Source organism: Microtus pennsylvanicus, chromosome 1 (assembly GCF_037038515.1).
Source record: "Microtus pennsylvanicus isolate mMicPen1 chromosome 1, mMicPen1.hap1, whole genome shotgun sequence".
Classification (NCBI taxonomy): domain Eukaryota; kingdom Metazoa; phylum Chordata; class Mammalia; order Rodentia; family Cricetidae; genus Microtus; species Microtus pennsylvanicus.
The window spans coordinates 138,083,168-138,098,990 of NC_134579.1; the positions used below are offsets into that span (position 1 = coordinate 138,083,168).

A 15,823-nucleotide genomic window follows, 5' to 3' on the forward strand; every position below is an offset into this window, starting at 1 on the left:
CCAACCTCCCATGGTCCCTCACCTCTCATGTGCCTCACTGCCTGGGGTCCCTTCTCCAGACTCTCAGATCTCTGAGCTGCTGGCAGGATCCTTTGGGATAGCTTATCAATCTTTGCGGCGTCTCAGCGTGCAGAGGAGGGTGTGACATATAGCCAGTGCTTTGAGGTTAAAGAGACTATGTAGCTTGGGTCAGGAGGAGGCAGCATGAAATTCAGACTCTCTAGGCTTCCTTTTGGCACTCTTAGACCCAAAGAGGATGAGATTAATCACTAGTCTTTTACAGAATTTACTGGAAGGCAATGCTTTGCTTGTATTGACTCCTTGGATCCTTTCCACAGTCAAAAGAAGTAGATAGACGTTGCTATCCGAGTTTTGCAGATGAGAAAATTCAAGTCTACGAGGGGGGGCAGGGGTGGAGCATATCATTTGCTGCTGTATAAAGTGCCACACTTCAAAATCACATAGTTTAAAACCAGAAAACGTTTATTTCATAATATCTGAAGATCAGAGTCTGAAAACAGCTTAGAAGGGTGGTTCTGCAGATCTGTAACAAGGTTATCAAGGTGGCTACGTGTGAAACCCGGAAGCAAGAAAGCCATTTTCAAGACAGCACCTCACATGACTGGGGCAAAAAGCCTGTTCCTTACCCATGGGGACCTTCATAAGGTCACTTGCGCTTCCTCGCACAACAATCCAATGTACAAGAGAATGTACAAGGGGTAGTAGCCACAACGCCTTTTATGACTTGCTGTTAGAAGTCAAACGTGTGCCATCTCTTCTTCTGAGCCAGTAGCAAATCCCTACACTCAAGGGGAGGGGCCTTAGTCTCAAGCTTTTGAATGGTGGGGTGTCAAAGAATGTGAGGACATAGGTAGATCAGTCTAAAAGACTTCTAATCCATCCCCGTCTCCACTAGGTTTCATCCACCCACGATGTGCTTGGTAAATGGCAGAGCCAGGCCTTATATGAGAGTCTGTTCTGGGCGGCCATTCTGGGACAGTCTGCTCTCAAATCCTCACTAAAAACACCTGAGATCCAGAGAGTTTCCTAAGGTTTTTCCCAGTTTCAACATCTCCTGGCCCACTCCGGAAACTTGGAAATTTTCAACTCCCTGTAGATATGTCTAAGTTGCTGAGGTTGTCTGTAGTCCCCAGTCACCCGAGGGTCCTAAAGCTTACCCTGAACTAGACTGCTCCCCTTCGGAGTCCCTACTCAGTTGGCCATTTGCTTTACCATTGTAGGTATGTCCTGATGTCCCGGTGCTGGGAGCTGAACCCACGGGACCGGCCAAGTTTTACAGAGCTTCGGGAAGATCTGGAGAACACGTTGAAGGCTCTGCCCCCTGCTCAGGAGCCTGATGAAATCCTCTATGTCAACATGGATGAGGGTGGAAGCCACCTTGAACCCCGTGGTGCTGCTGGAGGAGCTGAGCCCTCAACCCACCCTGACCCGAAGGATTCCTGTAGCTGTCTCACTGCAGCTGAAGTCCATGCTGCTGGGCGCTATGTCCTCTGTCCTTCTACAGCTCCAGGACCTACTGTGTCTACTGACAGAGGCTTCCCAGCACCCCCAGGGCAGGAGGATGGGGCCTGAGACAATCTTCCACCTGGGACGCCCTCTCAAGAGCCAAGCTAGGCACTGCCACTGGGGGAACCTACCCCCACTTTGCCACTCCAGGCCTTCTCCCCAACTGCAGCATGACCTTCCATCCCTTCTCAAATTCTGCACAGAAAGGTGTGTCCTGCTTTCTGTGCCATAGACATCCCATCCATAGAAAGAAGGGTTGGGTTGCAGTCTTGGAAGATCTTAAGTCCCAGCATTCTAAGGTTAGAGACTAGATTTCAAGGTTCTAGGTCCCAAAGATGATTTAAGTCCTTGGGTCTAAGGAACCAAGATGCTGGTTTCTAGGTCTCAAGTGCTATTTGTTGTAAACGTGGCCCACTGTTCAAAGGTTCTGAGATTCTGTGACTCTAGATTTTTCTGGTTCTAAAACATCATGCCCTCATGGTTTTTCAGTTGCCCGACTCTGAGAGTCCTGGATCTAAAACTTTGTGGTTCTAGACTTTATTTTTCTGGAGCCCGAGATCCTAGGAGTGGAAGCTTCTAGATTTTAAAATTCTAAAGGTTCTAGGCATGAAGGTTCTAAAGCATACTGTTCTCAAATTTAACAGCTCTTCATGTTGTAATACTCCAGATCAGAATGTTTCAAACTTTTATTTTCTTAATTTCTAAGATTCCAGTGATGATCAATTACAGCTTCTGAGGCATTTTGATTATAGGTTCTTTTATATAAGATCCCACACCTCAAGGGAATAAGACTCTAGAATCTGAAATCCAAAAGCTTTAAGAGTCCAGCTGAGTTTCTAAGGTATGTGATGATAATCTAGAATGTGGTCCAAGATTTCACATCATATGCTCCAAGATTACAGTCAGTAAACTCTAAAGCTCTGATGTTGGCCTGCTCTTGATCTCAGGCACTATAAGATGCTGTGGGTCCAAGACTCTGGGTCCCAAGAGGCTCACAGTTAATTGTGACTAACTAGACACCAAAGTCCTAACCATTTCTAATGCTGGGCACCTCTTGGTTCTGTGTTGCCGTCTGCCTTTCTAGCACTTAATTAAAGGTTCAAGGATACATATTTCTAAAAATATTAAGGATCTAAGCACAGTAATTTAGGAATTCAGTGTTCTGAGGGTTTAAGGTTCACAGGTCTAGAATATTAGGTACGATGCCAAGGTTGGAACCTTGCGGCATTCTTCTCTCTAAGCCTTTTCCCTCCTTAGCCACCTATGCACCCTCCTCTCCTCATGTGGGGTGTACCCACCTTAAGCCTGTGCAATGCATTGGGAATGTCTTTCCTCTAAGGAATGGACCATCCCCCTCCTTTTGGGCCATGTTGCCTCCTTGAGCCAGTCCCTCATCCCTGTCTAAAGTGTGGACTCTGGCACTTCCAGAGAGGCTCAGATCACATAAAACTTTTGTCAATCACTGTTCTGTCTCCTGTCTCCATTCAGCTGTGCTATGGCCCCTTTCCCTGGAAATTCTATTTCCTCATTGTAGAAAGAAGGGCTGCTGTGTGCAGTGGAAGCGCAGGCCTGAGGATGGAGGACTGCTTGTAGGCTATCATAGAGGAGCTCTACCTCAAAGAGAAGGAAAGGGATAAGAATCGCTTGATGGACCTGGGAATGTTTTCTTCATTTTGGATGGTAGACATGAACCATGCACATAGACAAATATGTACGACTGAGGAAAGGCAGGCTCTCAGAAAGCTGTGAGGAATGTGTGGGCAAGCGTGTGCACATGTGCACACACACTCAATATACATATATTAGAAATCGTATGTATATACATATGTATGCACGCATATAGAAGTATATATGGAAACACAAAGAGATTGTGGGTCTTATACACACACACACCAAAGTAACAGATGGGAATTACTAAACATGCACTGGTCACCTAGTCAAGAATACAAACACACCGCTCTTCAGCCACAGTAACAGAAACACACAGACCCACACTCGCAAATCTGCAAACATCAACAGGCTGGTACTCACCAGCAAGAGGAAAAAAATCGTTAGTAACCAAGACACAGAATGGCATTACACACATTCGAGAATCAGATGTGTGCCTGTAATCCCAGCACGAGTGAGGTGTAAGCAGGAAGCTCAAGGGTTCAAACTCATTCCTGATTACACAGAGAGATCCAGGTCAGTCTGGGCTATGTGAGACCCTGCCTCAATAAAGAAGACCAACGTACCCAGACCTGTGGAGTATTAGCACAACCGATTCACACACACCCAAGCATTCCGATTGACAAGGAGAAATGGATCAGAATACTTTAATCCATGGGTGCACAAAAGAACTCCCCACCGAGGCCAGTCCACTAAGGTCTTCACTTGTTCCTGGGTGTGGTGGACTCACCAATATAAAAATCCTAGGCGGCGCCCGACCGCCCCCCGGTGGTGGCTCCTAAGAACTGGGTACAGTTCAATCCGGGCCACAAAGTTGCCTTTTTTTTTTTTTTGAACAAATTATTGTGGTAGCTGGGAGGAGAGAGGAAGTCGGACGTGGGCGAGGGGCGGGGTGTCTGGACTGGAACCTCCGGGCCCACGTGAGTGTCTGTCCCGCTGCTGAGTGGGTGCTATGTGTCTAGGTTGCTGTGGTGTAAGTTTGTAGCGTGAACTGTCCACGGAGCTTTGTCGTGCAATGCTGCATGCTTGTGCCACACCTAACACTGCTGTTCGACGTCTTATCCCGAATTGATGCTTTGACCTGTCACGCCTATTCGTTTATTGTGCGATGCTTGCCTTTATCTGAGTAGAGAGTGATTGTGGCTTTTGTTGAATGTAAGGCAGGGATTGGTTAATAGTGGACGTTTTGCATTGTGCGTCTTCTGAGCCAGGGCGACAGGTGTACCGAGGCATAATTACGGATCCTCGTGTTCGATGTGGTTAGTATGGACACCAAACAGCAAGACGGAGTGAGCAGTTAGAGAATTCGAGATAGAGAGCCGCGAACTTCGGCAGCCGTGTCCAGAGTGGGAAGGCTCTATGGTCGTAAGCAGAGCGGCCTGTCCATGCAACCACAGAGAGATGTACTATCGAAGGGAAGGGAGGGGTGCGATTTACCACGCAACTTTTCTCCCGCTCTTCGCCTAACCCCCGCTTTCTACCCTTCAGCGCTCTCCAGAACTCATTTTTTTGTTTCTCATAAAAAGCAACTGGGTTTCTAGCAGACGATGAGTAACATATCCTCATCCTCTTAATCGCTGTTCCGTACTAAACAGCCCTGTATTACGGAGAACTTCGCAAGCCAAGCCTCTCAAGAATGGCCAATCTAGTTAGCTTTTCCTAAAGCGCTCAAGCTACGGCTGTGGGGAAATGTAACCGGAGCTGCGATTGGCGGAGAGGTTGTTTTGAAACCGCCCTAACGGCAAGGGGCGGGCCCTCCGCGACTGGCTCTCCTTCCGGCTTCCGAATGGCGACAGGAAAGACGAGGGCTGGCCGGCCTCTTCTCACCGCATTTGATTGGTTGTAGTGATTTTGCCCGCTTGGGCTCCGCGAGGGGCGGGAGATCTAGACCAGTCAGAATGTGTTTTACAGAGCGTGTGAGCGAAAGGCGGCTGCGGGAGACTGGGCGAGCATCCTGAGATCTCCTCGCTCATTGCTCCACAGCGTTACTCCCTTCCCTCCATTTGACCGTACTGGGGCCAGCGCGCGGACGTTACCCAATCAGTGCTTGCCCCGCCTCTTGCCTTTTCCCGCCCTCCGCTTTAGCCGCGACTTCGACGTAGGCTAACGCTTCCTCTCCGGCAGCCCCTGAACCCTCTTATTGCCGTTCTGTTGAAACCCACACTGTGATTGGCCTAGTCTCCGGGCCCGCGCCCGTTGCCCGACGCGCTGACCAATTGACACCCGTGTTACATCGTACGGGTACGGGCCAGGGGGAGGAGGTGACGACGGCCATTTTGAGCCGCCGCCGCCATTGGAGTGGCCCCCCCCTTTCCCCCTTCGCCTCTTGACAGGCGAGGTTTAGGGGGGACAGAGCCCTGGGAGGCCGGGCCGGGCTCGGGGGCCGCCCCGGGGGCCCGGGCCATGGATGTGCGCCGTCTGAAGGTGAACGAACTTCGCGAGGAGCTGCAGCGCCGCGGTCTGGACACTCGAGGCCTCAAGGCCGAGCTTGCAGAGCGGCTGCTGGCGGCGTTGGAGGCCGAGGAGCCTGAAGAAGAGCGGGAGATCGAGGCTGACGACGAACCGGGCTTACCAGAGCACACCAACGAGGAGGTCGAGACCGAGGGGGGCTCCGAGCTGGAGGGGACAGCGCAGCCACCGCCGCCCGGGCTGCAGCCGCACCCGGAGCCCGGCGGCTACTCGGGGCCGGACGGACATTGTGAGAGTGCGCGGGGCGGGGGGTCGGGAGCCTGGAGTCCGGGCCGAGGACGGGCTGTGGGGACGCGGGAACTCGGTTTCGCCGAGATCGGGGAGATGGTCTGGGGAGCCTGGGATCTCACCACCTACCGCCGCTGCACGGGATCTGCGGCAGGGCCCCAGGGCAGCCTGAGGGCGGATCTTGGCCTTCGGTGCAGGGAAAACCCTGCGGGTAGGGGCGGTAGATTTTTTTTGTCCCTTTTTTCCTAAGGCTACTAAGGTGTGTGAACGAACGGGTGGGGAGGACTCCACATCCTGGGATTGGGAGACCGGAAACTGGTTTTCTTTTTTGGGGGGGGGGGATCGGAAGAACTAGAAGCTTTAGGGCAAGGGGTGTCTCGGGGAGGGTCTTGGAAAATGGTGATTTGAGCTGACAGTGGCTGTGCCAGGCCTCACCGTTTGGGCAGGATCTCAAAAGGCGGATTTCCAGGTAGGGAGAAGAATTTAGGGTGCAGGGCTTGGAGAATTTTGAGACCGGTTCTCGGATTTTGCGGTCGGATGGGATACGGGAGATCTGCTTAGTGCGGGGGGGGGGGGGTGGATTGGTGCTTTGGAGCTGCGGGTGTCCGAGGCTGGGGAGATGGGTCAGGCGCTTCTGTTTGGCAGGTGAGCTTTTAGGGGATAGTGAAAAACCAGCAGAAGATTGGTTCCGCCCCCACCTCTCCGAGCCCCCACAACTCCTGCGTTTCAGGCACAGCTTGGATATATGGTACTGGGAGATCCGGGCCATCTAGTTGGCTTCTAGAGGTGGCTCAAGAACTTTGGTGGCAAGGAAAAGCAGTTTATTTTAATGGACAAAAGACCTAGGGGGTCTAGAATTAGGAAGGCTCTTAAGACAACACCCCATGGCTCCTGCTGAATTGCCTTGCGCTGTTAGCTATGAATGGTTTTCCAAACACAAATAATGACTTGGAGAGAATAAGCTGGTAGCAAGTGGATGAACTGTGTGTTGGGCATAGGACCTTTGTGTCCGACAGGGAGTATGCAGCTAGCACATGTGGGGGAGGGAAGCATGGAGGATTTGAAGAAGAAAGGAAACCTGTTGATTAGGCTGGGGGCCTCATTGAAGCTGAGGGAATATTCCTTTCCAAGAGAGGGCTCCCAAGTCCCCAGAAACAGTGACTTGTGTGCTCAGGGAGTCTGGGGGGAACTTGATCAGCCAGGAAGTGTAACTCTGAGAACTAGGATTAAAGCAGCAGAGGAGACCCCGGTGTGAGAGGGAACCTGGAACTGGACACTGGCATCCAAGGCTTAGAGTGTTTATCTGAGATGAAGGTACTGTAGAACTTGACTAAATATTGAGAGAAAAAAATGAGGCCTCAAAAGTAACTTGGGATTGGCATCTGGTACTCACTTGTTCATGAAACATGGGATCCTGTGGAGGGGGCACCCTGGGTGTAGAGTGGTCTAGGGATTACCCATGTGCTGGCAAACGGTCAGTTCCCTGGGAAGGAGGGAGGCATGCCTGTGAATATGTCTGGAGCTGAGAAACCCTGGCAAGAATGGCTTATGAAGGAGCAGCAAGGGTACAGCCCTAACACTGCTACCAGAAGGGTCTTGGGAAAGGGAGCTGATGCTTCGGAGCCCAGCCTGTGGACTCATTCAGACTGTGAAGTTAAACAAATCATTTCCTCTCTGAGCCTCTTTGTAAAACGGGAATGATGAGAGTCTCCGCCCAGAGTTGTCAGCCATGAGATCGCGTGTCTGAGGGACTTCACACCAGGGTTACCTGTTTTCAGGGGGATGTTGTAGAGAGTGGAGAAGGATTTCGCCATCATATCCTCCCTAGGCCAGCCTACCAGAGGAGAGAACATGGGCTTTCTGGGGAAAACACTACCCTGATGCTCTGGAGGAAGCAGAATGGTTTGGAGGCCTTGTATTCCAATTAAGGAGCTACTCTGTCCCCTGTTGTGTTGTGCGCACAACACACGTCTACAGTAAAATTCTCTAAGCCCTCCTCAGGTCCCTCTCCAGCACTTCTTCATCCTTGGTGAATAGACACTGTGACTTTCCTCCCTTTGGACTGCTCCTGGTTTGTGCCCAGATGTATTTGTCCTCTGAGGAAGAGTTCAATCAGTTAACAAGTGGCAGCATAGTCTATCCTCCCTGTGGTTCTGCCTTCCTGCTCCTGGCACAGCTTCTAGCAGGGCTCTGGAGGCACCCGTCAGCACACTTACCCCAGGGACAGAGAGCTGTATGTTGCCCGTCTTAAGTCTATCAAGTTCTCTCTTCTTTGTTTCTGCTGTAGTCCTGCTTGTAAGAGTTTTTTTCACAGGAGATCCTATCCTTCCCCAAGAGTGCTCTCTGTTTTCATCACTGAGCCTTAGACTGGATTCCCTTCTCAGCTCTTGGTGCTTCATATACTGCCAATATATAATTATGTAGTATAAGTGTCTGTCAATGTGTGTCTGTCTCCCTAAACTGGATGTTTCGTTTCAGTGGGGCAAGTTCACCTGTATCGCAGGGTCCGGTGTACAGCTTGCATTCCTTAAGTAGCTACTATTGCTGTTCTTACCCCTCTTCCTCACCTGGACCCACAGAGCACTTTTCCTAAGCACTTTTAACTCCAGCTATTTGGGGACATCTTGTTGGCTGTGCTGGGGGTACATGTACAAGGCCCTCCATTTTATCATAAGTACAGCCAAAGGCAGAGGCAGGCAGGAGTGCTCAAGCCACGGATGGGATTGGTCAGAGGGCTGGTTTGTCCCCTAAGTTTTGAAGGTTGGGCCCTGAAGTAAACCTGAGTGATCCACCTTAAAGTAGAGACCGATGTTAACTGCTCAGTGAGGTGCCTGCCATGTCTTAGAATGGCTCCCATCTTGGGGGCTAAACTTAGAGAAATCCAGCTGCACTCTTACTCTGCCATCTCATTTTAACCGAAGAACTTCTTCCTCAGCTGGCTTAATGTATTCGGTTTCTATAGAGCACAGTTGCAGATCTGTATGTAGACTTTTGAGACAAAGAAGACATATACCATAGGCGTTTGGAGAACCCCTATCTGTATAGGTTTTCGCCTGAAAATGTTATTCTTTGTCTTTTGGCAGTCTGACTCGCCCAAGTAAGGGTGCTGTCTTAGTTACAAGAGTCTTTCCAAATGTATTCACCTAACTACTTTTTCTTTTTTAATTTTAAGATGTAATGGACAATATTACCAGGCAGAACCAATTCTACGAGACGCCGATCATCAAGCAGGAAAACGAGTCAGGCTATGACAGGAGACCATTAGACATGGAGCCGCAGCAGCAGGCCTATCGCCCAGGTAGGACGTCCCCATACTTTCTTTCCTAGTGGAAATAGAATCAAGTAAGACCTTGCCATCTTTCTCTTGGGCAATTCTTCTGGCCTTTGTCCCTCTGAAAGGTTTTATTTGGATTGGGATTTTGGTTTTGTTCTGTTTGGGGTTGAAGGTTTTATTCTTGTTTTGGTTTATTTTTGAGATAATATCCTTACTAGGTGTTCAAGCTAGCCATAAACTGGAAAAGGAGCTAGGACTAACTTTGTACTCTGGGTCCTTCTGCCTCCATTTCTGTTTGGTTTTGAAAAACTCAAGTCTGGTTTCCTGGTGTCTTTTCCGGTGTTGTGCCAGCACCCTGGAAGGGTTAGACCTGGGGGCTGCTGCTTGAGCCCTAGAGCCTTGCAATGTGGGAGCCAGAAACGGTGTTCTGAATTCAGTGTGGTGGTCCCTGTGTTCTGAAGAACACCGCTCCAGGAGACTACTCATTGGAAAGGGGTTCCTTAGCCAGACACAGCTATATAGAAAAATGCAGCATAGCTGTCCCACCTCGTGCAGATTTATTGTGTTCATTAAAGGCTCTGAGAAGTCTAGTATTGAAATAAGCCTCGTATTGTGTATTTAAACTCTGCACTTCTAAAACCTGTGTTATTGCAGAACAGTCTTTTTCATAATCAGCAGGGAGACAGATAGGATCTCCTAGCTTCTTCTCCCTTTATGCGAGGAGCTGACTGGTCTAATGGCAAAACTGATGCTAAAACCCCAGAAACTAGCTCAGACCAACGTTCTTGGTACATGAGGTATGTTTCTGTTGTGAAAGTCTTGACTATTTAGAAAAAAAAATGTCCTGCTGTTGAAATGGCAGAACAAGAACTGTGGCCACTCCACTCCTGGTGTTGCAGTATTTTAAAAGAAAAGTTTGTTTGTTTTGAGGCAGGGTCTTACTGTAAAGCCCAGCTGGTCTGGACCTCAGGAATCTTCTTGCTTGAGTTTCCCAAATGCCGAGATTTACCCATGTAAATCACCACAGCCAGCCCCAGTGTCTTTTCTAGTGAATCTAGTTGATCCTGTCTAATTCCATTCTGTTTCATCCACCCACTAAGTAAAATCCCCTTTTACTTGGGTACTTGTGGGTGGGGGGCTGCTAGGGACATTAAAGAATGTAGGTTAAACTGTAGATTTGTGTCAGGCTCTGTCTCAGGGTTTCTATTGCTGTAAAGAGACATGACAACTCTTACAAAGGAAAACGTTTAATTGGGCTGGCTTATGGTTCAGAGGTCCATTATTGTCATGGTGGGACATGGTGATGTGCAGGTAAACATGGTGCTAGAGAAGGAGCTGAGAGTTCTGCATCCAGATAGACAGGCCTCAGGAAAAAAAAACAACTGAGCCACTGAATCTGGGTTTGAGCATCTGAGACTTCAAAACCTGCCCCACAGTGACACACTCCAACAAGGCCATACCTACTCCCCATAATAGGGCCACTTCCTCTGGATCAAGCATTCAAACACACGACTGTGGGGACCATTCCCATTCAAACCACCACAGGCTCTGTGAGACTTGTGGGTCATTTGGCCCAAGGAGATGATTTTTCTGGGCTGTTAACAAACACCAGTGGTCTCTGAGTCTTGTCTGTGCTTAAGCCATGGAAAAACTAAACCCAATCTCTGTCCTGGAGAACCAGGGACATTGACTCAGATATTGGGTGCCTGTGCCAAAGCTAGGGAGTGACTCGAACAGTCATTGGATGAAAGGATGCGAGTGAATTGCACCAGCAGCAGGTGGAGATGGTGTCTTCTCAGGACCCTCTCAAAGAGGAAGGTCCCATGAATCCATAGCTTGTTTTTTGTTAGCCATCAATTCATGGGATCTGTCTGAGACTGGAGCTTTCTTAGTTTCCAGATGTTATACTCTTTGACATCTTGTTTAGTGTGATTTAATGAGGCTTCAAGACGAACTGAATGGCTGACCCTCCCACTTGTCTGAGGTAGGAAGTGACTGAGGCAATAGAGTTTGCTGTAGACCCATAGTACTCTGCTGAGTTCCTTCTCCCGTGCCTTTGTCAGAAAGAAGCTCTGTGAGAATGAGACACACAGCTCTCTAGGAGTTTACAGGATCTTCGCAGTCTCTTAGGGCTCATTCCGTCTTGACGTAGGCCAAGGTATTAACTTTTAAGTCAGCATTCCTGAACCTTCAGAACATTAGCCAAAAGCTGTCGTTCTACCTTTGGGTCATTTGAGGAGTCTTGTCCTTTTTAGTGTTGAAGGCCTGCCTGTTTTGAGGCCTGAGTGTTACCTGGCTAGCAGACTGTCACCCTTCCAAGTCATCCTGGCCTCCTTGGATCATTCAGGAGGCCTCTGGAGCTCAGCCCTTCATTGTAGTCACAAACCTGCCAGCATCATCTGGAGTAAAGGGGATTGGAGACATAGAATCCTAGGGTTTGCCGGGTGTCTTGACCATCCTGATTCATCCTGACAGTAGAACTGAAGACAGAAATGAAGCAGGAAGCACCACCTGGCTTCCTCCCTCCTGACACCTCACAGCTCAAACAAGACAGACAACAGTTCCAGAGTCGAAAGAGGCCTTTTGAAGAGAATCGGGGCCGTGGGTACTTCGAGCACCGGGAGGACCGAAGGTGGGTACATGAGACACAGGCACTTTTGTTGTCGGTTTCCACTCACTGAGTGGGGCTGAGTAGAGTTCTCTCTTCCCTGGTATTCCTTCCCTCACTGGCTGCCAGATTGAATTTACCTAAGCTTTGATCCTTCCTTCCGCTCCTCCCTGCTTATTACCTGCAGAGCAAATTCCAGAGACTTTAGATTTTTACCTTTAAGATGCCATTCTGCCTCTTCAGCCCTTCCCCTTACTGCTTCTGTAGCTTTGCAGTGTCCTTTTGTTCTTTGCCTTTTTCCTTTCTTTTTAAGACAAGTTCTCATTATGACTGGCCTGAAACTTACTGTCTTCCAGGCTTGCCTCAAACTCACAAAGATGTTCTTGCCCCACAGCCTCCATTCATGACTTAGTGTCTGGCTCTGGATCCCTTAATTTGAAAGCTGTTTCCCTGACCTTACTTCCCAGCACAACCCCTCCTGCCCACCCCTCATCCAGTCAGCATTCATGAGATGCCTCTTGGGGACTAGACACTGAGAATATAGAAGCTCTTTGGACAGTGGGCCTGCCTTCTGCTCTCCCATATAGGGCTGGGGATGGACTGTTACAAGTAAAGTGCAAACTCAAGGTGAGCAGCCAGAGATGTGAGTTTTGGGAGCTCACAAGAAGGCGTGGCTTTTTCTCTGGCCATTTTCCTTTAGGACAAGCCCTCCCCTTCCTTTTCCTCCAGGTCCTGTTCTACCCTTCCCTACTTCCCTCCTTTTGACTCCTGTCAGAAGCCTTTTCCAATCATGGAATCTAGAATAACTACTTGTCTAGTCACATTTTATTTCCTATCTGGGGAAGTCCACTTCATTACTCTATTTAAGAGAAGGGGTGGGGCTAGGTGTAGCTCAGTAGTAGAGCTCTTACCTAGCACTTATTAGGCTCTGGGTTCCACCCCCATCATGGCAGAAGAGAAGAAATGGAATGGATCTCCTGGATGGTAACTGAAATTAGGACAAAGAGCCTATATCATGCGAATTTCTTCTTCCTTCCTCATAACCAGGGTCAGGAGCTACATACTGATGAAGAGCAGAGGACGGACATTAGCTCTAATTTGGAGTTGTTGGGGAAGGTATAGACTTAAGTTGCCATGAGCCTGACATAGTGGTGCAATGACTGTAATTCCAGCATTTGGAAGGCAGGTGGATTTCTGTGAGTTCCAGGGCTACGTTGAGAGACCCTGTACTTTTTTGTTTGTTTTTCAAAAAAAGGGTTTCTCTGGGTAACTTTGGATCCTGTCCTGGAACTTGCTCTATAGACCAGGCTGACCTCAAAGTCACAGAGATCTGCCTGCCTCTGCCTCATAAGTGCTGGGATTAAAGCCATGCACCACCACGGCCCAGCCAGAGAGCCTGTCTTTAATAAGTGAGTAAATAGAGTTGCTGACTTGGACCAGCAGGGCTGGGTGGCGCTTCCCTAGAAGAGCTACTGCTGTGAAGAGTGTCCCAGCGGAGATCACCAAGGTGTTAACAAAACACCTTTTTGTTGTTGTTGTTGTTATAGAAAGATGCCTTGTTCATAATTAAGGATACTTTAAATGAGTGAGAGGCAGGAAAAAATGGAGCATATCATATCCTTTCAAATGCAGGATTTTAACAAGCCTGTTATATGGGTACATGGCAATTACTGTACTATGTCCAGGCCTTTCCCTTTCTTTGCCCTTATGATCCCAGCTTGAATACTGTGGCCTCCTCTCTGCAATATTCAGTAAGGGCAGCAGTTTGCAACAAACGTGCAGAAAGTATGGGTTAGAATCTTAGGGCGTGAGAGAAAGATCTGAAAAGAATCAGTGAATGATTCTGATGACCTTTACAGAGCAGTCCATTTGTCTTTGTTTTGTTTTTGTTAAGATAGGGTTTCTCTGTGTAACGACTCTGGCTACCCTGGAACTTTGTAGACCGGGCTGGCCTCAAACTTCCAGAATTCCACCTGCCTCTGCCTCCTGAGTGCTAGAATTAAAGGCTTGTGCCACCACTGCCCAGCCCATTTGTCTTTTTCTTAGGCTGGGAATTAATACTCACTACCCTCGGCAAGTATTTGGTACTCCCCTGGGAAGAAGTGGTGATCCAGAAACAGTTGTGAGCTACTTGTAAATCTCAGCAAAAATTTTATTCCTGTTCCTCCAACTATTGCATAACTTACCCTCTTTCCAACACAGGGGCCGTTCTCCTCAGCCCCCTGCTGAAGAGGATGAAGACGACTTTGATGACACCCTTGTTGCCATTGACACATGTGAGTCCTGAAAGAGCCCATCTGACTCTACCTTCTTCCAGTCTGTGTTGCAAGGCCATGCCCTGATCTCCATCATCCCTTTCTAGCACAGCTCCAGAGCCAGGGCGCTAGTGTGGAGTTGGGCCTACTCCTAAATGTTTCTGTCAGGTCCTAGGCAAGCTCTTCTACTTCTCCCTACTGCTTTACAAAGAGGAGTGATGCTCCCTTCCTACCTCAGGATGTCCAGTGAGACTCTTGAGATAAGGTCTAAAAAGGAATATGAAAACCCTGTACCACCCTGTGTGCAGAAGGGGGTTGTCTCTAATCAGGGAAACCGGAGTGCTACTAGGGAAACGTAACTCTTTGACAACTGGCTTGCCAGTTTCCATCAGCTGCTCACGTTCCTAATGAAACCAATGCCACTTAGACTTTTGAGACACTGGCCTTGTTCTTTATTCTCCAGTGTATAAGTGGCTTTCACCTTGACTGCACATCTGACCACTCTGAGAAAAGATTATGGAGGGCCTGGGCCACCAAAGTCAGTCTAAGTGGTAGAGCCAGTGAATGTTTTTACACACACCCAGAAGTCTACTCACCTTAAGAACAGTGTACCTTATCAGGACAGCCGGTGTTTATGTATTGACAGTAGTGTTTCAGCCTGCCCAGAAATGAGAGCACCCACAGGAAAGGCTTCCCTGAAGTTGTGATGGGTTCTTACAGAGTCAGCAGTTTGCATGAGACAGTAGATGTCTGCCTGCTGTATTCCTGGATGGCAGGTGTGGTTCAGGTCAGAAACTCACACCACAGCTGGCAAGAGAAAACTGCTCTTAAACAGTCGGCACTGGGAGGTGGTTAATGTATGTGGTGCTGGGGGTAACCCTCAATATCCTGAAATCTCAGTTTGAATCTGTAAGATTGTAGACCCTCTCCCAGGGTCATGATACATTCCCTTCAAAGGTATTACTACTGTTTCTGAGGGACTTCCTGAAGCCTATTCGGAACCCCAAACATCAGCCAATTTCCTGGGGTTTTCCTCCACAGATAACTGCGACCTGCACTTCAAAGTAGCCCGAGACCGGAGTAGTGGCTATCCGCTGACGATCGAGGGCTTTGCATACCTGTGGTCAGGAGCCCGTGCCAGCTATGGGGTCAGAAGGGGGCGTGTGTGTTTTGAAATGAAGGTGAGTGGGAAAGACAGAAAGCAGATCTGTCGTTTGGAATAGCCTATCACCAGCTACCTTGATAAAACTTGTAACCGTAGATAGTGTGTCTTTTCTGTGTGCCTCCCCGAGGTCACGTAGATGTTAACAGTCTAGGGAAGGTGGTGTAATGCTCGGGAAGTGCACACACAAGGAAGTGACTTCCACCCTCAGCATTGGGGAAAAATTCTTGTGTATTCTTTGTATGTCCAAACCAACTTACGATAGTATCTGTAGAGCCCTTCACACATAGATAGTATCAGTGCTGATCTCTTCGTGTGAATTATAACGTTAATCTTACAGTGTTACCATGAATAAGTACTCTCACACCCCAGTCTAGAGTGCAGCTGAGACAGGGCTATTCTACTGACTGACACACAGTCAATTGAAGACACAGTATTTAATGGGCCACTTAAATATTGTCAAGCTACATGACTTTCTTCTGTGGTTGAAAGATGAACTGTTCCTTCACAGGTAGATAGGGAGAATGTCTGAAAGTCAGTGAAATGTAGTATCTTTCTAAGGCTACAGACCAGTTGTGGTAGATAGAGAGGGAGCCATCATGATGTAATTGGGTAGCACAGAGTATGGAATT

The 15,823-nt window shown here is 48.6% G+C and overlaps 2 protein-coding genes across 6 annotated transcripts in view; both read left to right on the top strand.

The window, feature by feature from the left end:
- The window catches only part of Axl (AXL receptor tyrosine kinase), a 29,342-nt gene extending 26,351 nt beyond the window's left edge, over positions 1-2,991 (top strand). For both annotated transcript variants that reach the window (XM_075988039.1, XM_075988047.1), the window contains one exon: positions 1,242-2,991. In XM_075988039.1, the coding sequence (XP_075844154.1) occupies positions 1,242-1,593 (352 nt within the window). In that variant the 3' untranslated portion in view covers positions 1,594-2,991. The remainder of the gene's footprint in view (positions 1-1,241) is intronic.
- A 2,473-nt stretch (positions 2,992-5,464) lies between these two features.
- Hnrnpul1 (heterogeneous nuclear ribonucleoprotein U like 1) overlaps positions 5,465-15,823 on the top strand; it is a 33,696-nt gene continuing 23,337 nt past the window's right edge. Inside the window, exons 1-5 of one of the 4 annotated variants that reach the window (XM_075988060.1) lie at positions 5,465-5,893; positions 9,065-9,190; positions 11,642-11,798; positions 13,977-14,050; positions 15,071-15,210. In XM_075988060.1, the coding sequence (XP_075844175.1) occupies positions 5,599-5,893; positions 9,065-9,190; positions 11,642-11,798; positions 13,977-14,050; positions 15,071-15,210 (792 nt within the window). In that variant the 5' untranslated portion in view covers positions 5,465-5,598. The remainder of the gene's footprint in view (positions 5,894-9,064; positions 9,191-11,641; positions 11,799-13,976; positions 14,051-15,070; positions 15,211-15,823) is intronic. The other 3 variants (XM_075988070.1, XM_075988087.1, XM_075988077.1) reach the window with 3 other exon arrangements.